The sequence below is a fragment of the Oreochromis aureus genome, linkage group 11, assembly GCF_013358895.1.
Source record: "Oreochromis aureus strain Israel breed Guangdong linkage group 11, ZZ_aureus, whole genome shotgun sequence".
Taxonomy (NCBI): Eukaryota; Metazoa; Chordata; class Actinopteri; order Cichliformes; family Cichlidae; genus Oreochromis; species Oreochromis aureus.
Genome location: NC_052952.1, coordinates 4,250,109 through 4,275,885, shown reverse-complemented (window position 1 = coordinate 4,275,885; position 25,777 = coordinate 4,250,109). Strand labels below are relative to the sequence as shown.

Genomic DNA, 25,777 nt, shown 5'->3' with positions numbered 1-25,777 from the left:
TAGCTAAATTATTAGGTAAGATTAATAATGAGATTTTTAATTCAGTGGCTTGAGGACAATTAAACAAACTCCTGTCATCTGTCCGGCAACTCTGGAAATTTGAATAGTGTCACATCCCGCAGATGCCAGCAGTCTCAGATTATTCTTGAGAAGTCTGCGATGTGGTAAGATGCAGTTTCCTGCAGAAGATATTTGGCCCAGTGGTTTAGACTCTGTTAAAGTGATACTATCCTCCCACAATACAGAAAACTGTGTGGGAACAGAAGAGACGTAGGTGCAGCTTGCTTCTCCAGATTACAGCTACATAGCTGCTGGTGCAAGGAGAGTGCAACAGATTATGTTGGAAATATTTTGAATTTTTAATTAGTTGATTATAAAGTAGGTAACACTGAATTGGTAGCTTTGTCTTAAAAAATAAATTAATTCATTCATGTAAAAAAAAAATATTTTTGCATTATTAAAGCTGGAGGAAAAAAAAGTTTTTATGTAAGATGTGTGTCTCACTGAATTGGTTAGCCTCTTGTGAATATAACATAGATTTGAATGGAATCAAACAGATAATTACCGTAAAACATTAGATTGGAGCAGTATGATCCACGTTTATCACTTGGTTTTTAGTTGATTGGTTCTCATTTTCACATTACTGTTTGTGCCATTTTTGTCTTATATAAGAATAAGAATAAGAACAACTTTATTTATCCCGAGGGAAATTCTTTTGTCATGTACATGCTCAAAGCAGCAGGAGAGACAGAGGAACAGATGAAATAGATATAAGATACACAATATATACAATAAGAATAGTGTACAGTAATATACAGTAGGATAGTGCAAGACATAGTATCGGATAACTCTAACAAAGTAATATACATAACTATATCCTGGTGAATAAATAACTTAACTATCAGTGCAGGCGGTTCTAGAAAGTGACAAAGTATTGTGCAATAGAATAAAGGGAGTAGCAGCATATGATGGGGGATGAAAACAAATATTCAGTAAGTACTCTTGGGTAATATTGCACGGTCTGGGAGGAACAGAATAACATAGGTAATAGTCTCAGGAGAATCACCTACAGAGTGAGGAAGAGTTAAACAGTCTTATTGCCACCGGTACAAAGGATTTCCTGTGGCGGTCGGTTCTGCATTTCGGGCAATGAGTCTTTTGCTGCGTTTGCTCGATGGTCCATCATGGGGGCGTGCATGGGGTGGGAGGGGTTGTCCATGATAGAAAGAAGCTTTTTAGCATTCTCCTCTCAGACACCTCCTCCAGGTTCTCAAGTCTGACACCCAGGACAGAACCAGCCTTTCTAATCAGTTTGTTCAGCCTGTTGGCATCAGCTGTCTTCACCCCACTTCCCCAGCACACAGCTGCAAAGAACACGACGCTCTCCAACACTGAGTGATAGAACATGGTCAGCATTTTCCTACCAACATTGAAGGACCTGAGCCGCCTCAGTAGGAAAAGCCGACTCTGCCCTTTTTGAAGATAGCATTGGTGTTCTTGGTCCAGTCCAGTTTACAGTCCAAGTGTACCCCAGGTACCGGTAGTCCTCAACGATCTCCACATCAGCCCCACTGATGGTGACAGGGGTAGGAGGAGGAGCCTGCTTCCTAAAGTCCATAATCAGTTCCTTTGTCTTTGTGATGTTAAGTTGTAGGTGGTTTAGCTCACACCACTCGACAAAGCTGTCCACCACACTCCTGTACTCCTCCTCCTGTCCATCCCTGATACAGCCCACGATGGCAGACTCATCAGAGAATTTCTGCAGATGGCATGACTGAGACTTGTACCTGAAGTCAGATGTGTAGAGAGTGAAGAGGAAGGGTGATAGGACCGTCCTCGCGGGCGCCCTGTGCTGCTCAGGATGTTATCTGAGCGGCAGCTCTTCAGTCGGACATGCTGTGGTCGACTTGTTAAATAGTCCGTAATCCAACCTACCAGTGGGGCGTCCACCTACATTTCCGTGAGCTTATTCCCCAGCAGTGATGGTCTGATCGTGTTAAAAGCACTAGAGAAGTCAAAGAAAATGACCCTCACAGTGCTCCCAACAATGTCCAGGTGAGAATAAGCCTGGTCCAGCAGGTAGATGAGGGCATCCTCCACGCCGATACGAGGTTGATAAGCAAACTGCAGGGGGTCCAGCCAGGGCTCTACCAGCAGACGCAGATGTTTCAGGATGAGTCTCTCCAGCGTCTTCATGACATGTGAGGTCAGAGCCACTGGCCTGTAGTCACTGGGGGTCGACGGGTTGATCTTTTTAGGGACAGGAACCAGGCAGGATTGCTTCCAGAGTGATGGGACTCTCTGCATTTCCAGGCTCATGTTGAAGATCCGTTGTAGAACTCCAGACAGCTGGGAAGCACAGCACCTGAGGGCACTGGGACTGACACCATCAGGGCCAGCAGCTTTGCCGGAGTGGAGTCTGCCCAATTCTTTTTTTGATGTCATCTGCTGAGAGGGACAGAGTGAGACAGTCTGAGGGGGCAGGAGAGGGGGGAGGCGAAAGGAGAAGATGGGAAGAGCTGGGTGTGGAGACAGGAGACGCAGGGCAGTCGAACCTATTGAAGTGTAGATTTAGGTTGTTAGCACTTTCGACGTCCCCATCCATCCCAACACCTCTCTTTTGTCTCAGGCCAGTGATAGCCCGCATTCCATTCCACACCTCCCTGGTGTTGTTTTCCTGCAGTTTGTTTTCCAGCCTCTGTCTGTAGGACTCTTTACCCTCTGCAATCTTGGCTTTCAGCTCCTTCTGCACCAGTTTCAGCTGATCTCTTGTCACAGTTTCTGAAAGCTCTTTTTTTCTTGTTCAGGGTTGCTTTGATGTCTTTGGAAACCCAGGGCTTATTGTTGGGGAAGCACAGAATGGTTTTTTTGGGGACCACAGTGTCAACACAGAAGTTGATATAGTCTGTAACACAGCCTGTCAGATTGTCAATATTGTCCTGATTGGAATCACAAAGAACATCCCAGTCAGTTGACTCGAAGCATCCCTGCAGAGTCTCTTCCGACTCCCTTGTCCATGTTGTGACCGTTTTTGTGGCTGCAGGTTGTCTCTGAACGGCAGGTCTGTAAAGGGGCTGGAGGTAGACCAGGTTGTGATCAGCCCTGCCCAGAGGAGGGAGAGGGCTGGAGGTGTATGCCTCAGTAGCATTGGCATAAAACAGGTCCAGTGTTTTATTGTCTCTTGTTTTGCAGTCCACATACTGCTTGAATGTAGGTAGAACAGTGGAGAGGTTCGTGTGGTTAAAATCGCCCGTTATAGCCACAAACGCAGAGGGACTACGATTTAGTAGGTCCGCTGTCGCAGAGCTGATGACGTCATACGCCTGCGCCGCGTTGGCATCAGGGGCGATGTAAACAATGACGATAATGGCGAGGGTAAACTCACGCGGTAGATAATATGGTCGAAGACCGACTGCTAACAGTTCGATGTGTTTGTTACACACAGCCATCCTCACCTTAACGTGACTGGGGGAACACCAGCGGTTGTTAACATAAAGAGTGAGTCCTCCTCCCCTCTATTAACACCTAATTTAGAGGGTATTCACTCCAGAGATCACAACTGATTTTTTTTTTTTTAAATTTAAACAAATTTGAGGCTTGTATGAGTTTTAGCTGTGAATGAATGCCAATTTACTATACATTTAGGATGTTCAACATCCTATTATTCCACAAGTAACCTACAAAGACATTCAGTGCAGAGTTGATGTTGCAGGATGATCTCACTGAAATGTTCTGGCATGCATATCAGTATACCAAGAACAAATTATGTCGTTTTCTGCAGAAAATCCCTCCATTTTTAGACAGTACTTTTAGTCAGAAATAGCTCCTCCCTGAGTTACACACACATTATGGTGAAACGTAAAAGTAAGTGTTTACCTCCTGCAGTGCTGCTTATCAGTGATTGTGATAGTTGGGAGGGTCTGAACACTAACAGGAGACAGAAACCACCTGGAGAGTCAGACTGTCATAAGGTAGTAATAAAGCATAACAGGAATATACTAAATTGCTCTGTGATTCAGGTAGTTTTTCAGTATTTATTGAAGCTCATTGTGACCAGTCTTAAAGGCTTCTCATGCTCTGTAACTACAAAAAAGATGCTGCACTCCTCAGAGAGGAGGAATAAAATACTACTTTGTAAGAACTTCATTTTTAGGCTAATGAAATCTCTTTTCATGCTTACTCAAATAGCCAAGCTTGAGTTTGAGAAGCATTCATAGGTAGGAAAAAAAATATATGTATGCTTTGCAGCCTAGTAGCAGCAGCTGACATTTCACAAAGTTCACATCTTTCAGAGAGTAGGCCTAATTAAACAAGTTCCTGAAGCAGATATTGGGTGTGTAGACATGCTTTGACTTTGACAAGACAAATCCACATACTCTGATCAAGCACCTGAATAAACCTGAAGTGTATTTCTAAGCTCGCCAACCTCCTTATTAAATCAGTCTCGAAACACATTGGCACACGGTTTGGGAAAGACAAAAATAATGTATACTGTCATCACTGTAATGTCATAGATGGAGGGAATTAAATATCACATGTGTAAGGCTTACAAGTAGGTGTGTGTGTTTGTGGGGGTTCATGGGGGTGGGGTGTAGCTTTTCTGGCTTTTCTCTAGATCAAGCGTGTCAGTCGAGGAAGCCAACACATTAGTCTCTGTCATTAATGCTAGAATAAAAAACTCTATTGGAAACTCGCTGTCATGCACCATCTAGCAGGAGGGAGGCTAGAGAAAATCTCAAAAGTCATGACATCAAGAGTCTTTCCAGTCCGTTCCTATAAAGAGCTTGACCTTCTACACCTGTGGAGGCCAGTGTATGGAGTCAAGACTCCAACCCCCATGCCACAATACCAGAAATTTAAAATTTGGTACCGATACTACTAGAACTACACGCTTCTCGATTTAACATGAACATGCCCGCTACACACAAGCCATGGCATCCCTCTGATCCTGTGTGTGTGCCAGCACGTTGAGATCTAATTGGTACATCGAAAAGTGAGCTTCTACGCTGATGTCAGACCAAGCTGACCTTTCACCACATCCATATCCTGTTAATATTTCAGCAGAAGAGGAGACACTGCTACAGGCTGAGAGAGAACTCTTTTAGGGCGCCAGCATACTGCAGATGTGGGCACATTAAGGCCGTGATATATTTTATGGCAGAGTGCAACATCAGCCTCAGCATTTGTGATGAAGACCTCTTTGGTGCTTATAATGTAGAGGTACATATTGTTTTATCGCTTTATACTCGGGCAGCTTTTTGGTCCATTAACACGGCTGAGTTAAAATGCTTGATCTGCTTCTCTAGTAGCTGTTACACAACTCTTTTCAAATCAAACCAGTGCAGGTACTTTGTAAATGGGTTTAGACGCACAGTAATTGCACTGATGCTTTTTTTTTTTTTTTTTTTTTTAAGGAGAAATGTTGTTCCTGTAACACCCCATTTGTTGGGCTTTAGCAGTGGCTCAGTGATATGAATACATCACTTTTTCAGAACGAATGCCATCTGGAAGTCAGACAGGAATTATCCTCTAAAGTGCTACAAAGCCGGGGGGGCGGGTTTGGCTCAGTGGGGACTCTACTCTCATAAGACAACCTGCAACTGCCTGCTGCTGCTCTTGGAGCTGCTTCTGCATGCACACTGAGCTGGGAGAGAGCCAAGGATGGCCCCTGAAATCGAATGTGATGGATGGTATCAAAATGCATACCGCAATAGTTAGACTCAGTATTCAATCAGGCAAGCTGTTTCTTCAGACAGGTCCTCTTAAAGGCACTTGGCCCTCTCTGTACGGTCATTTGGTTAGTTTAAATATACACAGCACTCCCTAGCCTAAGGCCAAATCTGGAGTGCTGATAGTAGCCCAGCAAAGCTGAGTCTAAAGATGCAACAACTCACAGCTGTTCCTTTGAGTTAAAAACATTTTAGAATCAGTTTGAGTTGTCATCTTTTTTTCCTCCAAAAGTAGTTTTTGTTGGGGATTTTTTTTTTTTTAATTTTACTATCTGGCATTTTTTCTAGTGCATCATCAAGGCTCCACTCTGCCAAACCATTTGGTATTGAGGGCATCTATGTGTTTGAGCTTAATTAGAAACTTACTTAAAAATCTTCATCGTGGTAATTACTTTAGGGCTGCCAATATTTAACTAGAGATTCTGTGATGTCTCCCTCGCCTTTCAGCCTAAGTAAGTTGGCTATGTTTCTCTGCTAAGTGATGAAAATGTTACACATTATTTCCCAAAGCTTTGCATGTGATTATACGGGCATGGCAGGGCATGCAGTATACATACTGTATGTGTGTAATGAACTTGGCTCAAACATCTGCCTCTATGTGTGTGCCAAACAAAGTTGAGAACATACCGTACTATACGGAGCGACAGGACAAGGTTTGTCCTAGCTCTCTGCCCGAGGCTGTTTCTCGTCCTTGACTAGTGAACCAAAGGCTGTGTGTATGTGTGCATGAATGTGTCTTTAGTTGCATAAAGTGTGTATGGACTGGTGCTTCTGCATGCTGACAGTTTGCTTTCACTCGGTGCAACTAGCAAGTGCAAATTTGTACACTTGAATAAGCATATGCATAGATGAATTAACATGACTTTGATTATGCTGTTGGCACACATGCACTGTTGCTTGAGAACATTGAACCTGAGCTTGTTTTGGGTTTCAGTGACATTTTGTTTTATGCAAGCAAACCAGAGAAAATGAGGAAAATGCAGTTTTAAACTGTCTTGCATTTATGCAGTATAGGGTGTAGTTACATAGTTATATGGGCCGGGACACTAGGGGGTGTTAATAAAATAATGTGGTTATGTTCTATTAATACCTAATAGCATACAGTAAGAGGAAATAAGGCACTCAAACATGCTGATTAGAAATCTCTAGGAGAGAGGTGAAAGCGAGAGATGGCTGTTATCCCGCTTCTGCCTCCATAGTGCCAATCAGCAGCAGGAAAAGGAAAATATTTATTTATATTAGAGATATAAGAATGGATTGGTGGAGATATAAATATGGGTAAGCAGATAGTTATGGTTTGTTTGCATCATTTGGACATTGCTTGGTTTTGATTTTAATTTACTGAGGTCTTATAAAGCATTTGTTGTTCTAAAATGGTGGAATTACACTCGAAAAAACAGACTGCTATCTTTGTACAAAGTTATACAGAAGTATAAGTTGTATAACCTGTGGAGACGACAGGTGAAAAGGCCTTGGAGGAAGACTTTAAACACTTCTGTCCATCACTGTTGTTTACCACACTGGCTGAGAACATCTTAGTTCCTTTAATTGTCTGCTTGTTTCCGGTCAGTGGCATCATTTCCATTGCAGTCATCTTTTGTCAGGACGTAAGAGGGTGGAGAGATCAGGGGAAAAACACGCTTGTAAAATGAGATGTCTTCCACACTGGAGAATTATTTGAAGCGATGTTAATTAGGGACGATGGCTGAACAACAGGTTTGCATGTCATTGGTTTTTAATGTATCTGTAGCGTTTTTTTGACCAATACACTATACAGATGTGTTAGATGAAAAACGCTGACACGCCACAGTCTCTGTTTAGACTTGTTTTGTTTTTTTTTTCCCCCTCTCACATGCTTCAACTTTTCCACTTTCTGACCTCCCACCTGCACTCAGTTTTTAAATATAATTCATATCATGATGTCAAATTGATTATTGTTCTGTCATAACTAAGTTTAGTGTGATTATTCAGCCTTGGATTCAGTCTGAGATGACATATATTTTAACAATACATTAGACACATCTGTTGTAGGTAGCACACAGCTGTGGATCAGAATCGCATACAGCCATATTTGTGAGAAATTGATGTGTTAATAAATGTCCTTGTAATATTGCACCTGTTAATACCATGATAAATGTCACCTAGTTCTAAGTCTGACCTCGTGTCTTTCTCTTCCTCAGATATCTGGAGTCTCGGTGTGATACTGTTCATGTTGGTTTGTGGCCAGCCACCCTTCCAGGAAGCTAACGACAGTGAGACCCTCACCATGATCATGGACTGTAAATACACTGTACCACCTCATGTCTCCAGCACCTGCAAAGAGTAAGTAATGCACAGCATTTTTCTCCTTTCACTCTGCCATTTGAAAGCTTGTGTGTGGTCCTTTTGCTTGTATACAGAGAAGGATCGATCAGAATAGGTTGATTTTCAGTATTTGCTGGTTACACTACAGGAAATTGCAGTCAGTCACTGGTTTGCTGTAAGATTGTAAGATGGTGTACAGAGACAGTATATAGCTCAACTTGTGCCTTTTTTTTTTTCCCCCTCAAATGTTTTCTCATGCCCGGGTTTGACAGTGTTCTGTTATTAAAAGCTATGGAAAATTAGAGACAGTGCGTCCTGCATAATGCTCCACTGTCAGATCTTTTGTCAGAAGGTAAACTGTGGGATCTCTGCTGCAGCTGGCTACTGAAATTAGGGCCATGTTCAAGGATCAGATTAAGTTCCAGTGACAAAGGTGAGTGCATATGCACGGCAACAGGAAAGCTGTGAGGTTTTGACTGCAACCCAAACCACATCAGGTTGGTGGAAATGTCATGTGCTTCCTGCATTAAGTAAAAGGTTGCATAATCATCACTAAAATGTAGCAACAAAGCAACATGGTGCTGAGAGAGTGTTAGACTTCTCTGTTAAAGCTTTGTTTTTGAAACCACTCTCAGATTTGTGAACAGCTTACTTGTAAAAGGAAGAAAAATGATAATCTGTGTTTCTCCATCCAGACTAGAACAGGATCAAAGCTCGGCTCAAGGTTAAACTCTTTGGGGTATTCTAGTCCTCATTTGAAATGTTTTTTACTTTAAATCTGAATCTGATCTTTAGTCATCAGCAGTGCTTTCACATATAGAACACAGGAACTGTTCATGCCCTGCATTAACATTTGTGTTAGACTATGAAAGACAGTATATTTGACTGTCAATTGTATTTTGATGTATCAGATACAAAACAACTTTGTTTTTGTTTTTTTTGTTTTTTAATTCTCCCAGCTCTTATTAGTGTCCCTGCTAATACAGCAAAAATATAAGCTATCTTCTATATAGTCTGCAGAGTAGAGGTCAGTTCATTGATTGAAACTGTCATCTGATAACTTGTGCTTTTTAAATGACTTTATCAGCTCAAATTATGAACATCATCAGATTTGTTACAGCTAGCTGGCTGACCATGTCCTCCTTTAACTAAATCTAGTCTAAAAGAAATGCTAGTTTGCCAAATAATTTCACCAGTTAACTTTATTCATGATACTAACTTCTCTATAATGGCTAACAGAACTGATTGTAGGAATCAGTAAATCATGTTATGGCACAAGGCAAAAATGTATGACTAACATTATGTTCTACAGTAGTAAACGCATCATGAATATGTAGCATATATGTGTCTTTGCTTTATTATGTCTGTCACTTTTTCCATTATACTGATATTCAGCTGAATAGTATCTATGCTGCTCTACCCATTTGTCCAAAGCATGTCACACAGTACATCATAATCCTGGACAACACTCTTCTATACATTTTGTCACTGTGTGCAATCACAAGCTGTGTGTGTTGATAGTTTAGGATGTCATCCAGTGTGAAATACCAGCCTCATATCTCATACCTGAAAATCTTACAGAGGGACTGGACTGAAACTTGCTTCCTCCTCTTCTGTCCCAGTTACCTTACATATCTGTCCATGTAACAATGTGTGTATCCCAGTTTCCCCCTCTGTCTGTGTCTGTGTGTAGTCAACATGTTGCACATCTTCTTTGGAAAAGAGCCAGCCCCATTCGGCCAGCATGGTCTACTGTTGAATACATCAACCTGTAAAAAAAGTTCTGTTAATGTGAACCAGTAAGCCGATAACATTATAAATAGGCCATATTGTCAGTGTGGAATGTAGGGCCACCCCCTAATCTATAAAAACCTGTTTTGTCAGTGGTATGTCATAAAACCTAGTTATTTCACCTGCAAAGCGAAAGCAAAGTTCACATAGCATTTCATCGACTCAAAGTTGACCTCTATGCACAGTATGAGTCACACCTAATTATTCTCATCAGGAAACGGAGCAGCAATTAGTCACCAAAAACTTATAAATGCACCTTATGGTCCTTGACTGTGACTTTGGAAACTGTGACTAATTATGTGGCAGTCACTAATCCAGACTGACAGACAAGCAGCCGACGTGTCCCTTTTATAAAATTTGTATTTATAAAAAATAAAAATCTGATTTTAGCATTTTGCAGCTTCATCATCACAAAAAACAGTTGAAATACACGAATGAGTTCACCCACAGTACCGCCAGTAAAAGTACAGCATGTCGAGCTAAACTGGAACAGGAGAAGAAAAAAATGCATGCTGTGAATACCATATATATTTTGGCAGAATCTCCAGAATAATGGTGCTAATCACCGCACTACCACTCTGACCAATTGCTCTGGCAAATGTCATTACTTTGTCTATCACTGTCACTGCTGTTCAAATAAAGCTATGTGAAATATTATTGTATCCCATATCTGAAAAGAAGTTAGTAACAGCTGGTAGGTTGTCTTGAGCTCCTCCTGTCAGTGTTTCTGATCTGCAATGGAACACAGTAGCAGCCACACTGATTGATTCTAGGCCCGGCAGACCTTTTTGCTGGCAGAGATTAAAACCCTGAAAGCAGTGTGAGGAGGACAGTTCAGCTCTGTGTGTGTGTGTATGTGTGTATGTGTATATATATATATAAAATAATGTATGTATGTGTGTGTGTGTGTATGTGTATGTATGTGATTTTTGAAGCACAAAAGACTGACACTCCACGTTCAATCAAGAAATTATTCATGATGATTTTTTTTCTGACCCAGTTAAAAATAAAAAATAATTTATTTATATATGTATTTTTGGGGTTAATGAGCCCTTGTTTTATCCATTGTTGTGCATCACAGCCCAGAAAGAACTGTTTCTGCACTGTCTGCAAACATAGTCACCACATATGTAGGAGGTAAAAACTATGATCTTCCGAAAACTTAGATGGCCGTTATAACGCCAGATGGGCAGTCATGTACATCTGAGGTGACACAAGGGGAAATGGGTGGCTTCCAAGAACACAAGAGATGGCATTGTGCTGAAAACATTTTCGCAAACTAACTGTACAAATGATTATTTTTAGACCCAGGAAATAAATGCTTATCTCCTCAGAGTCGAAGGAGAGATGTAACTAGATTGAAATGCTAAGCTGGAGCAGCTGTGTGCAATCTGATGGGCTTTGACTTTAGAGGAGAAGAGCTGGTTGCCGCACACTGAGTCTCAGGGTTATATTTTTACAGTGTCAAACTGGTGAATCTGCCCGTGTCACAGTTTAGCATTTCTAAATGCTTCTTCCTTAAATATTACAGATTTCGTTTTTACAAACAATTCTGTCAAAATTGCCAGTTAGAGTACTAGTGATGCTGCTATGGAAGCAGCCGTTACCCGTGAATATAGTTATAAACAACTAGTGTGGTTGATTATTGGTACAAGAAAATGAGAAGTAAAAGGGGGGGGGGAAAGGGAAGAATCTCATTGTTGCAAACCTGATAAAAAGCTGAAGTAGCTGCTTCATTTCACCTTCAAAGAATCTTCAAATTTTCTTTTGGATTGTTTTGAGTTCATTTGTATTTGGCAATTCTCCATAGTTCTGTTCCAGTTTAAAGAAGTTGTACACAAACTAAGCAACCTAGTGCTGTGAAATAGGTCTGCAGCTGTATTTTAATCACATTATTAAGACCATGATAACAAGAGACAGTATCAGATCATGAGTATGTCATCTTTAGAGCCACTCCAAACCCTTTAACTTACTCGGTAATATCACTTTGTAAAACAGAGTTAAGATCAAATTCAGTGTTTTCACATGGGATTGTCGAATTTAAGAGTAGAAAAGGTGTGGAAAGCTACTCAAGCTGTTAGCTTTCTTAACAGCTTGTCACACCACACATTAAGAAAAACATTTATCTGTTCCTTTGTGCTGGAATTAAAAGAATGAAGTTTAGTCTCTTGGGTGAATATATGACTTCTCTTGCCAACATTTTCTGACGTAAGCGAGGACTGCTGTCAAATAAAGGAACACAGGGAAGTTGTTTTTCTTTTTGACGGCTCAACTAGTATTTGCTTTCGAGACTGGCTTTTTGGCCATACTGATGTAATAAAAAAAGTGGTTACTTTTTACTGTGCACACTTATATAGATTAATAACATGTCTTCAATTTATGACTAAGATTTGTACCACGGAAAAATAAGCCAAATGCCTTTCTATTCAGTAACAGTGTTTTGTTTTGTTTTGTTTAAAAATTTATTTAATAACCATGACATCTGTTCCAGAGGACTTGTTTTGATCAGATTAAACTTTGCGATCCTGAAACCTACTGCTATGTTATTTTTAGAGAGAAGAGGCTTTCTCCTTGTTCAGTCTAATTGCACTGTTATGATTTTTAACATGCTAACTGAGGCCTGTAGAGTCAGAGATGTAGCTCTTGGGGTTTTGCAGTTTTTACTTTGCTGGGATGTTTATTCTTGGAAAGATTTAATGTTTCATACTTGCAAATAGTAGAATGATAGACAAACGGCCGCCCCTCCCCAAGCCTGGTTCTGCCAGAGGTTTCTTCCTGTTAAAAGGGAGTTTTTCCTTCCCACTGTCACCAAAGTGCTTGCTCATAGGGGGTCATATGTTGGGTTTTTCTCTGTATGTATTATTGTAGGTTCTACCTTACAATAAAAAGTGCCTTGAGGCGACTGTTGTTGTGATTTGGCCCTGTATAAATAAAATTGAATTGAATAGAACCCATCTCAGATTGATGAGCATGTGCTTCTTGAAGGTCATTGCTGATATCTTTCCTAGTTGCCATTGTGTTAGCACACACCTGAATGCTCCAGACTTGCAGACTGTCAAAACTTCTTGTTTTTTACTTCTCAGTCGTAAAAGGCTGATGAGGTATTGTCACCCTGCCGGGCAGGTGGGCAGACAACATGGACACCCAAGTTTGTGAATGCGATAACTAGAGAATGAAGTCACATGTTTCAAATTGATACCATAAGCGCATCTACTAAAAATCTTTGAAAACTTTGAATCTCAGTGACCTTGACCTCAGAAAATCTAGTCAATTTGGTAACGACTGTTTTTTTTTTTAGAAATGCTCACGCTTACTGATGATCAGTTAATGAAGTGTGTTTGATTAGCAGCATAGAGCTGCCTGCCACTTACTTACTGCTTTTAATTCCTGTGGAAGCAGTAAGGGTGGACTTGGTTATTCACCCTTCTTTGGCATTTTGTCTTAATTTTTATGGTGTAATATGTCATGTGTCATTGTTCATATGAAGTTGTATTTACTTCATTTTAAGACCTGCTTGGGACTAGATGATTTTTTTTTAAATTATGTTGTGTTAAGTAAACTTAAGTGAAAGAGGGTCTACTTTCTTTTTACCATGACTGTTTTACTTTTGCACCCTTAGTTCCTATTTTAAAGTCTTTCCTGTTCTACTCTTTTCCCCTCTGACACCTTTCTGACCCCATTTTCCACTACTCCTTAGTTTTTTGTGGCCTCTGAGCATGAGGCCACAGTGTATGAACTAACCTCTTTTAATTAAAGAGATTAGCATTGAAACAACATAGTTTCACTTGTGTCAGCTGCTTCCTAATCCCTTACATCGCTTAGTAGAATTCCTGTACTGAACAGCGATTCCAACTACACATGCTTGTTTCTGTCCTTTGTGATAAACAGTGTAAATTAGGTGGTGACAGTTTTGATAGGCGTTTCTAACATTCATCCTGGATAAGAGCTCTCCTCCTCTCCTCACTTACACACCTGTTCTGGCCTGCTTTGTGTGCCACCACGCTGGATCATCACAGAGCTCCACATTGTAGTTTTTCCATTTTGTCTGTTTGTTTGGATGCACCTGTCTTTGTGCTCTCTATTCCCTGTTGACGCACCAAAATGCATTTACTTACATGCCTCAGTTACTTAATTATTCACCATCTCTCTTTTGCTATCCCACATCCTCCTCCATCTGAGCTTTTTTTTGTTTTTGTATTCCTTAATTCTAGTTTCTTGGGATTACACTGAAAATAGTGCTTGTTTTATATGCCTACGGTCTGTAACGTCTGCCTGCTTCCCCCCCATCAGCCTGTACAAACAGTACTAAGTACTAAGCTACTGTAGTTCTGGTCTGTCTGATAGCTTAAGATGAGAATGGCGATTGTGTGAACTGCGTGTGAGCCGCTGAGAAACAGAACGCTGTGTTTCTTGGGATGCTGATTTTTACTGTGTAAACTACATACAGATGATGCATCAGGATTGGTGTTTAGTCAGTTTGCTCCCTGTTGATTTCCTCTGTTTGAATGCATGAATGTTTAGGTTTTGGGCATGTTATGCAGTTTTAATGGGCCTTACACAGCAAGCACTTTTGAACTTTAAAACCATGCTCTTTACTTAGTGTTTAAGTAATTATGTATAAAAATCTAAAGATGATTCCATCCATCCATCCATTTGCTTCCGCTTATCCTTTTCAGGGTCGCGGGGGGCGCTGGAGCCTATCCCAGCTGTCATAGGGCGAGAGGCGGGGTACACCCTGGACAGGTCGCCAGTCTGTCGCAGGGCCAACACACAGGGACAGACAACCATTCACGCTCACATTCACTCACACATTCACACCTAGTGACAATTTGGATTATCCAATTAACCTATCCCCTCAAACTGCATGTCTTTGGACGGTGGGAGGAAGCCGGAGTACCCGGAGAGAACCCACGCAAACACGGGGAGAACATGCAAACTCCACACAGAAAGACCCCGGCCTGATGGTGGAATTGAACTCAGGACCTTCTTGCTGTGCAGCAACAGTGCTAACCACCGTGCCACCGTGCTGCCCATCATTTAAAGATGGCCGCCCCTCCCTGAGCCTGGTTCTGCCGGAGGTTTCTTCCTGTTAAAAGGGAGTTTTTCCTTTCCACTGTCGCCAAAGTGCTTGCTCATAGGGGGTCATATGATTGTTGGGTTTTTCTCTGTATTTATTATTGTGCTATCTACTGTACAATATAAAGATCAGCTAAAGATGATTGTATGAGATAATTTGAATGCAGCTCTTGGTCAGGACAAATGCACTTACATAAAGAAAACTAAAATATTGCCTTGATACTTAAATCTGTAATGCTAGTTTTCAAGTCAATATTCTTGGACCTTCTTAGAGTATCTTAGAATCATTCACAGTTCAGAATACGGAGCGTCATAGTACAAGATTTGAACTCCCTTCTTGCTCCTTTTAACCAAGTGATTTCAGATTGATTGCCCTTCATGAATATAAGCCTGTTTGAAATTTGCCATTGTTAACATGAGCATCCATGATTGGCACAGCATATATTTGAAAGACAAAGTTTAATATGACACATTCATTCACAAAAATAACCCATTAGATGTGGCAGACGACCACTCAGTGTAAGGTTTATGCCACAGCTGCCACAGTACTGGTAATCATCAAAATGTTGATATCCAGGAATCTTCAGATTTACTGTTTTATAATAATTTTACAATATTTTTTTTAAAAAATAGAACATATTATTGTTGACATTGTTTATTGTTTTGGGTTATGATGAAAAATGTAGTTATTTACTTCCATTCCTCAGCAGAAAAGAAAACGTTTTAGTCTTTGAATGTTATGCTTGATTAATTTCTGATGTGTTCTGGCTGGGTATAAAACAAACAAAATTTTCATGTTGTCTTGTTCTACTGTTGGATGTGTTTTTAACCCAGTGTGTGTGCATGAACTGTTACTACTTTGTAATGCACCGTTGCTGTCAGTGTACTGCCTCTTTCTCCCCTCAACAGCTCCTGTTGCTGCTGCTGCTGCTGCTGCAGCTGGATTTGGTCTTCAAGGAGCCTGGCTAGCTCTGACTAATCCTCAGAATGACAGGAAGCAGCACTGTTGTGTCCAGCTTGTTAGCCTGTAGCCTCCACTGCCATGGTCTGTTCATTCTTTGCTGCAAATACACTTGGGAATTTGATAAAGTTGGGAAAATGGTTTTAGTGAAGTCTGAATGAGATGAAGTGCACTGGCTGGGTTGCACAGTTTTAGTTTGTGTGTGTTACAGAGTGTGTGTGTGTGGATGTCATCAGCCTTATGTCAGCAAAGAATGAGTTTGTTTACTTATGTGTCCTTGCTCCTTTTTTTTTTTTTTTCTCTCGTAACTAAAATGCTACAACTGCCCCAGAGTTGTCACTTGTTGTGAGTCAAGAATCTAAAAGTTCAGGTCATGTTATGCTCGGTACTTGTACTCAGTTTGTGTTCTGTCATTCTTCTGCAACTACAACATTGCTTCTTTAAACTGCAGCCAGATGCTGCTTTGTTGTTTGGTGTCAGGCATATTTATGTGTTTTTGCGATGCACTCGCACAGCCCTCCTCACCGCTGTCTACTGTCTCACTCACTTACTGAGAGGACAGACGCACGCTCCACTTGACTGTCGCATCTCTCACCCTCTCGGTTTTTCACATAATGATATTATCCTATATCCTCGCATGTGAAGTGGACTGAGTTTTGGACCCAGGTTACTCCACGAGGCTCCTGACTATGGTAGCCGTCAGTCCATCAAGTGGTGCAGCTTTGTAGCTTACCAAAGTCATACTAAAACATTTTTGACAGATTTTTGAGCACCGTGTACCACATAAAAGCACCACCAGAATTCATACATAAGGTGCACCGGACTATAAGGTGCGCTTTATAGTGCGGAAAATATGGTATACAGAAGAAAATAATATATAGCATTACCGCACATGCTTCAAATTATACAGCGATATGGATTTTAGGCCATATCGCCAAGCCCTACTCTGAGCATTATTTTCACAGCTTTCTTTTCTTAGTTTCCATGGCATTTTTGTTCTTTCTCAAAAAATCAATTCAATTCAATTTTATTTATATAGCGCCAAATCACAACAAAAGTCGCCTCAAGGCGCTTTATATTGTACAGTAGATAGCACAATAATAAATACAGAGAAAAACCCAACAATCATATGAGCAAGCACTTTGGCGACAGTGGAAAGGAAAAAACCCTTTAACAGGAAGAAACCTCCGCAGAACCAGGCTCAGGGAGGGCGGCCATCTGCTGCGACGGTTGGGGTGAAAGAAGGAAAACAGGATGAAAGACATGCTCTGGAAGAGAGACAGAGATTAATAACAGATATGATTCGATGCGGAGAGGTCTATTAACACATAGTGAGTGAGAAAGGTGACTGGAAAGGAAAAACTCAGTGCATCATGGGAATCCCCGGCAGCCTACGTCTATTGCAGCATAACTAAGGGAGGATTCAGGGTCACCTGGTCCAGCCCTAACTATATGCTTTAGCAAAAGGAAAGTTTTTAAGCCTAATCTTGAAAGTAGAGATAGTGTCTGTCTCCGAATCCAAACTGGAAGCTGGTTCCACAGAAGAGGGGCCTGAAAACTGAAGGCTCTGCCTCCCATTCTACTTTTAAATACTCTAGGAACAACAAGTAAGCCTGCAGTGCGAGAGCGAAGTGCTCTAATAGGGTGATATGGTACTACAAGGTCATTAAGATAAGATGGGGCCTGATTATTTAAGACCTTGTATGTGAGGAGCAGGATTTTGAATTCAATTCTGGATTTAACAGGAAGCCAATGAAGGGAAGCCAAAACAGGAGAAATATGCTCTCTTTCTAGTCCCTGTCAGTACTCTTGCTGCAGCATTTTGGATCAGCTGAAGGCTTTTCAGCGAAGTTTTTAGGACATCCTGATAATAATGAATTACAGTAGTCCAGCCTGGAAGTAATAAATGCATGAACTAGTTTTTCAGCGTCACTCTGAGACAGGATATTTCTAATTTTAGAGATGTTGCGCAAATGGAAGAAAGCAGTCTTACATATTTGTTTAATATGTGCATTGAAGTACATGTCCTGGTCAAAATGACTCCAAGGTTCCTCACAGCATTACTGGAGGCCAAGGTAATGCCATCCAGAGTAAGAATCTGCTTAGATACCATATTTCTAAGATTTTCAGGGCCGAGTACAATAACCTCAGTTTTATCTGAATTAAGAAGCAGAAAGTTAGCGGCCATCCAGGTCTTTATGTCTTTAAGACATTCCTGCAGTTTAACTAATTGGTCTGTGATACCTGGCTTCATGGATAGATAGAGCTGCGTGTCATCTGCATAGCAGTGAAAATTTATGCTATGTCTTCTAATGATGCTGCCTAAGGGAAGCATGTATAATGTAAATAGAATTGGTCCTAGCACTGAACCCTGTGGAACACCATAATTGACCTTAGTGTGTGAAGAGGACTCTCCATTTACTTGAACAAATTGGAGTCTATTAGATAGATATGATACAAACCACTGCAGTGCAGTACCTGTAATACCTACAGCATGTTCTAATCGCTCTAATAGGATATTATGGTCAACAGTATCGAACGCAGCACTGAGGTCTAGCAGGACAAGCACAGACATGAGTCCACTGTCAGAGGCCATAAGAAGATCATTTGTAACCTTCACTAAAGCTGTTTCTGTGCTGTGATGAGCTCTGAAACCTGACTGAAACGCTTCAAATAAGCCATTCCTCTGCAGATGATCTGTTAGCTGTTTGACAACTACTCTTTCAAGGATTTTTGATATGAAAGGAAGGTTGGAGATTGGCCTATAATTAGCTAAGACAGCTGGGTCTAGAGATGGCTTTTTAAGTAAAGGTTTAACTACAGCCACCTTGAAGGCCTGTGGTACATAGCCGATTATTAGAGATAGGTTGATCATATTTAAGATCGAAGAATTAATTAATGGCAGGACTTCTTTGAGCAGTTTTGTAGGAATGGGGTCTAAAAGACACGTTGATGGTTTGGAGGAATTAATTATTGAAGTTAACTCAGAAAGATCAATTGGAGAAAAGAGTAACTTAACATCGATGGTACTAAAAGTAGCTGTAGATAATATTACATCTGTGGATGATTATTGGTAATTTTTCTCTAATGATAAAAAATTTTATTTGTGAAGAAGTTCATGAAGTCATTACTAGTTAACATTAAAGGGATTGTTGGCTCAGTAGAGCTCTGACTTTTGTCAGCCTGGCTACAGTGCTGAAGAGAAACCTGGGGTTGTTCTTATTTTCTTCAATCAGTGACTAATAGTAAGATGTTCTGGCTTTATGGAGGGCTTTCTTATAAAGCAGCAAACTATTTCTCCAGGCTAAATGATGATCCTTTAAATTTGTGACACACCATTTCCTCTCCAGCTTACGAGTTATCTGCTTTAGTTTGAGAATTATACCATGGAGTCAGGTACTTTGGATTTGAGGCCTTAGTTTTCACAGGAGCTACAGTATCCAGAGTCGTACGTAGTGAGGAGGTAAAATTATTAACAAGATAATCAACCTCTGTTGGAGTAGCGTTCAGATAGCTGCTCTGCTCTATGTTGGTACAGGGCATTGAAGATGATAACAGTGGGTGGATTATATTCTTAAACTTAGTTACAGCACTTTCAGAAAGACATCTACTTTGATAAAGTCTACTCTCCACTGCTGTGTAATCAATTATTGTAAATGTAAATGTTATCAGGAAATGATCAGACAGCAGAGGGTTTTCAGGAAACACTGTTAAATGTTCGGTTTCTATGCCATATGTTAAAACAAGATCTAGAATGTGATTAAAGTGGTGGGTGGGTTCTTTTACATTTTGAGAGAAGCCAATTGAGTCTAATAACAGATGAAATGCGATGTTGAGGCTGTCATTTTAGCATCTACATGGATGTTAAAATCACCACAATAATTATTTTATCTGAGCTGAGCACTAAATCAGATAAAAAGTCTGAGAAATCAGAGAGAAACTCTGTGTAAGGCCCAGGTGGACGATAGATAATAACAAGTAAGACTGGTTTCTGAGTTTTACAGCTGGGGCGGACGAGGCTAAGCATCAGGCTTTCAAAAGAAGTAAAAGTCTGTCTGGGTCTTTGGTTCATTAATAGGCTGGTGTGAAAAATTGCTGCCACACCTCCCCCTCGGCCTGTGCTTCGAGATTTCTGGTAGTTAGAATGACTCGGGGGTGTTGATTCATTTAAACTAACATAATCATCCGGCTGCAACCAGGTTTCTGTAAGGCAGAGTAAATCGATTTGTTGATCAATTATTAAGTCATGTACTAACAGAGACTTGGAGGAGAGAGACCTAATATTTAATAATCCACATTTCACTGTTTTACTCTTTGGTTCAGATGTGGATACTGTACTGTTCTTTCTTTGTGATTTTTTTTTTTTTATGTTTAAGTTGTTTATTGCTGGTTTTTGGTTTGTTTTTTGTCTTTTTGGGAGCTGACACAGCCTCAATGGAGATGGGTTTTTGGGGGGGTAGCAGGAGGAGAGAAGCTGCAGAGAGGCGTGTAAGACTGCAACTATGCTTCCTGGTCCCAACTCTGGATAGTCATATTTTGGGGGGTTTAATAAATTGGTCCATATTTCTAGAAATGAGAGCTGCTCCATCCAAAGTGGGATGGATGCCGTCTCTCCTAACAAGACCAGGGGTCCGTTCTTCGTACCTCGCTTACTACATCCAAGATCAAATGACACATCCAAGATCAAATCATCGCGCTAACTTTGAGCTCGCTAATCCGGTTCTCCGAACACACCTGTTGTTGACGATTAGTATAGCTGGATGAAGTAATCTGAGATCACTGGGTGGCTTAAAAAGGGCTACGATCGATAGTAGAAACATTGATCGGCAACCCTTTGATTGGTCGGTGAAGATGTCAAGGAGCGCTCAGTATTTTTCGGCAGCAGAGCAAGAACTCTTGATTGAGGGATTCCAGGAGTTTCAGAGTTTAATTAAAACGCAAGGGAACACTGCAAAGGCTGCAAAAGCAAGGAGAGAGGGCTGGCAGAAAGTTGCTGACAAATTAAACTCGTAAGTAATTTATTATATTATATTACATTATATCCTCTTTCACATTAGAGCCACAACAGGACCCACTAGAACATGGGAACAAGTAAAAGTGAAATATAAGAATATTCTACAGAATGGTAATATTTATCACTTATATTGCTTTTAGTCTCTTGAAAAGAGACCCTGAAATAATCTGTTTGTTTGTTTATAACAGCAACCAAGAAAAGGGCAGAGCAAATAAAGACAGGTGGTGGTCCTGCACCCCCTCACACACCCGGCTTTTTGTACTGTGACATTTATTGACATTGTGGGTTTTTTGTGTGTAGTTTTACATAACACTCCATCACTTTTACCTGTTCCCATGCAAGGGTGACTGAAGCATGCACAGTAAGTTGGGATATATGTGTATATATATATATATATATATATATATATATATATATATATATATATATATATATATATATATATATATATATATATACATATACATATATATATATATATATATATAGTTTCAGTTTTCAGTTTTATTTGTCATATGCAAGTTAGCACAGGGTCAACATCGCAATGAAATGTGTTTGACGAGCAGCAGTCTCTCAGCAGCATGATACAGTAGGAAAAATATAATAAAATGTAATATAATAAAATAAAATAACAAATAGAAAAATAGTAAAGAACAAAATATTAGAGAGACATGGTAAAAGAGAAAAGATGACTAAATATATATGTATCTATAAATATAAATATATGTACACTAGTGATTAAATAAGAAAATCTTGAAAAGAAATATGACGGAGGGCAGATGGGATATTGCACAGGAATGAGCAGCAGAAATTTACAGTATTGCACTTTTTAAATATAAATTACAATAACAATAAAGTGAAGTGACCAGTGCAGATTAATCAGAGTACTTGTGAAGCTGCAGGGTAGCTTCTGAGTGCTGTGTTGTGTGTGTTTAAGTGTTGTGGTTGAGGTGTCGTATGGCTTGATGGTAGAAACTGTTTTAAGTCTTGAAGTCCGAGCAGGCAGACTCCTGTAACGTCTGCCAGATGGTAACAAGGAGAACAGCTGATGTGCTGGGTGGCTGTGGTCCTTGATGATGCTGTGTGCTTTACGGAGGCATCGCTGGTGATAAATGTCCTGAATGGCAGGAAGCCTCGTGCCAGTGATGTGCTCTGCTGCCTTCACCACCCTCTGTAGTGATTTACGGCTGCTGGCAGAGCAGCCCGTACCAAACTGTGATGCAGCTCGTCAGCAAGCTCTCAATTGCACACCTGTAGAAATTTGAGATGATGCTGGCGCTCATGCCAAACCTCCTCAGCCTCCTCAGGAAGTAAAGCCGCTGGCGAAGCTTTCCTGATAGCAGTGTCTGTGTGAAGGGTCCAGGAGAAGTCCTCAGTGATGTTGACTCCAAGGAACTTGAAGCTGCTGACCCTTTCGACCTTGACACCGTTGATGTGGATGGGCTGGTGTTCCCTGACTGGTCGCTTTCCGGTAGTCCACTATCATTTCTCTAGTTTTGCTGATGTTGAAGTCAAGTTATTTTCCAGACACCACTGTACAGTGCCATCACCTCCTCTCTATAGGCCGCCTCATCGCTGCCTGTGATGAGGCCTATGATGGTTGTGTCATCAGCAAACTTGATGATGATGTTGGACTCATGTTTAGCAACACAGTCATGTGTGAACAGGGAATATAGGAGGGGCTAAGCACACAACCCTGGGGCGCACCTGTGTTAAGGATGAGTGATGAGGAAGTGTGCTTACCAACTCTCACCACCTGGGGCCTGTTTGTGAGGAAGTTTAGAATCCATCTGCAGATCGGTGTTCCCAGCCCAAGGTCGACGAGCTTCGTGGCAAGTTTTGAGGGGATGATGGTGTTAAATGCCGAGCTGTAGTCGATGAAGAGCATTCTTGCATATGTATTCCCTTTCTCCAGGTGAGTGAGGGTGGTGTGTGTTGCCAGGCGATGGCATCCTCTGTGGCTCTGTTTGTCCGATAGGCAAACTGAAGAGGGTCCAGTGTGTCAGGGAGGGAGGAGCAGATGTGACCTTTGACCAGCCGCCCAGGCACTTCATGATGACGGATGTCAGTGCAACAGGACGGTAGTCATTCAGACAGGAGACCACTGATTTTTTGGGAACGGGAATGATGGTGGATGCTTTGAGGGACGTGGGGACCACTGACTGCCTCAGGGAGAGGTTGAAGATGTTGGTGAACACCTCTGCCAGCTCGTCTGCACACACTCTGAGTAGCCGGCCTGGGATGCCGTCATTATGTGTCAGATACATATATATATATATATAGATATATAGAGATATATAGATATATAGAGATATATAGATAGAGATATATAGATATATAGATATATAGATAGAGATATATAGATATATAGATAGAGATATCTAGATATATATATATATATATATATATATATATATATATATATATATATATATATATATATATATATATAGAGATAGAGAGAGAGAGAGAGAGAGAGAGAGAGAGAGAGAGTAAATAATACCCTCACGGGAAAATCGATATCTCTATGAGCACACTGTCGCGCTGAGCTAAAGGATCCTGTCTATCCCGCAATATACGCTGAATTCTGAAAACTCTCCTTATCAATCTTGCACCTTCCGCAATGGGTTGCTCGCAGACAAACGGACAGGACATGGCTGCGACAGACTTCCCAAATCCACCTTCGCTTTTATAGCCGTGGTCTCTCATCTTGATTGCACGTAGTAATTTACTATTACTACCCTAAAATATGAATTACATCTGACATATGATCTACTACATGACATAGAATGATTAATAGTACATTTCCCTTTTTTTTCGGAAATGACCTGTATGTATTTGTATGAAATCAATAAAAGAATCAAATGCTGCATTATAGTTACATTGCTAATATTTATTTATGGTAAAACAGTGGCGAAATATCGCTGTTGCTTTCGTATAAATGAAGCGGACATACCTGAGAGGCCGCGATCTAATCCTGTTTACATAAAGTAAGCCTGCTCCCAAGCAGGTTTACGCTTACGGATCTGTTGCTATGACAGCAAGTCCCGGATGAGCTTCGGAGAACCGAATGATCCAAGATCACGCGAAATCGTCAACAATCAAATCCGGCTAACTTACTTAGCGAGGTACGAAGAACGTTTCTGGGACACCACTCAGACAGCCAGCAATTTAAGGAGAACATGCGGCTAAACATGTCACTCCTGGTCTGATTGGGGAGGGGACCAGAGAAAACTACAGAGTCCGACATTGTTTTGGCAAAGTTACACACCCATTCAATTTTGATTTTAGTGACCTCCGATTGGCGTAACCGGGTGTCATTACTGCCGACGTGAATTATGATCTTACTGTATTTACGTTTACCCTTAGCCAGCAGTTTTAAATTTCCTTCAATGTCGCCTGCTCTGGCCCCTGGAAGACAATTGACTATGGTTGCCGGTGTCTCTAGCTTCACATGTCTGAGAACAGAATCACCAATTACCAGAGTTTGACCCCTGGCAGGTGTGTCGCCGAGTGGGGAAAAACGGTTAGACACATGAACAGGTTGGTGGTGTACCTGGGGCTTCTATTTAAGACTATGCTTCCTCCTCACCGTCACCCAGCCGCCCTCTTTCCCCAGCTGCTTGGGGTCTGCCGGGGAACAGCTAGCGGGGCCTACGCTATCTTCGGCTGCACCAGCTACAGGGGCCTGGCTAGCTACGGGTGAATGAAGGAAGGGTGCGAAGCCGAGTCTCCAATTCAGTAATCCTGGCCTCCAGAGCTGCAAATATGCTACATTTGTTACAGGTATCATTACTGCTAAAGGAGGCCGAGGAGTAACTAAACATCTGACACAATGAGCAGGAAAGAGCAGGAGGGACAGGTGAAGTAGCCATGGTGCTAACGAGTCGGCTACGAGCTAAGCTAAGCTAGCGAAACAGTAAAGAGACAGTGAGTGAATACTTTGGCTATAAATTAGGTAGTGAGTACACAGAAAGGGTGATTCAGATGAAGCACGTTAAGATTATACTATGAAAAAGGGATGTATCAAAAGATTTAAATTAAATTGCTAAGCAGAAAAGCTACTCAGAAACACCACTGTGTTTGAGCAGGAACAGGAAGTGATACTCTACCACAAAGCGAGCGAACACCAAGTGACACTCAGACTGCTCTTGGAAGGCCAAGCTCTGAAGTGGTGGTGTTAGTGTTTCTTTTTTCTTTTCTTTTTTTTTTCTTTTTTTCTTTTTCCCTGTCCATAGAATGCTTTTTTTTCTGTGCTCTGTAACATCAGCACCATGGTTCTACAAATGAGCAGCTCAGTTCAGGGTTATAAAGGGCGTTCATACAGGAAGTTTCTGTTGTCACCAGAAACTTAGTAAGTCAATGACATCAAGCAAGTTCAAGGGATGACAGGTGAACTAGCTAATGGCAGTGGGTCCTGAGTTCAATTTTTCTCATCCTTGATGCAAATGAATGAAGCAACTAATGATAAAAACAAGGGATACCATGAAGTGATATGAGGTGAGGTTGTGAATACATTAGGGGGTTACCTTGTTAACTGGAGCCAGAAATAAGCACTAGTGACCAACATCCAGCTACAAAGTGATGTTTAATGAATGAATTGGTAAGAGTGACAGATGTACTCTGACCCAGTTAATCAGGAAGTGTGCATGTAGTCTGAAGGTGCTACACAGCATTGCAAACTCGCGTCTACATCTTGCAACTGTGTACTCTCATCAGGAAGCAGCATCAAGAATGTGGGATACTATTGTCCAGGTGCTGTTGATATTCCACAGAGGAGACAAAATTATTACAAAGAAATTGTGTTTCCAAAGTGAATGTTAAAAACAATGAAACTGTTAACTGCATTCATTGTCTTTGCTTCTTCCTCTTTGTGGTGAACTATACGGTTGCTGTCTTTCC

At 41.0% G+C, this 25,777-nt stretch overlaps 1 protein-coding gene across 5 annotated transcripts in view; it reads left to right on the top strand.

Moving 5' to 3' along the window:
• snrka (SNF related kinase a) overlaps positions 1-25,777 on the top strand; it is a 65,243-nt gene that overhangs the window by 14,457 nt on the left and 25,009 nt on the right. For all 5 annotated transcript variants that reach the window (XR_005614846.1, XM_039619572.1, XM_039619571.1 and 2 more), the window contains exon 3: positions 7,910-8,051. Coding sequence is in view for 4 of the 5 variants with exons in the window: in XM_039619572.1 (XP_039475506.1) it covers positions 7,910-8,051 (142 nt within the window). In the remaining variant the exon portion in view is untranslated. The remainder of the gene's footprint in view (positions 1-7,909; positions 8,052-25,777) is intronic.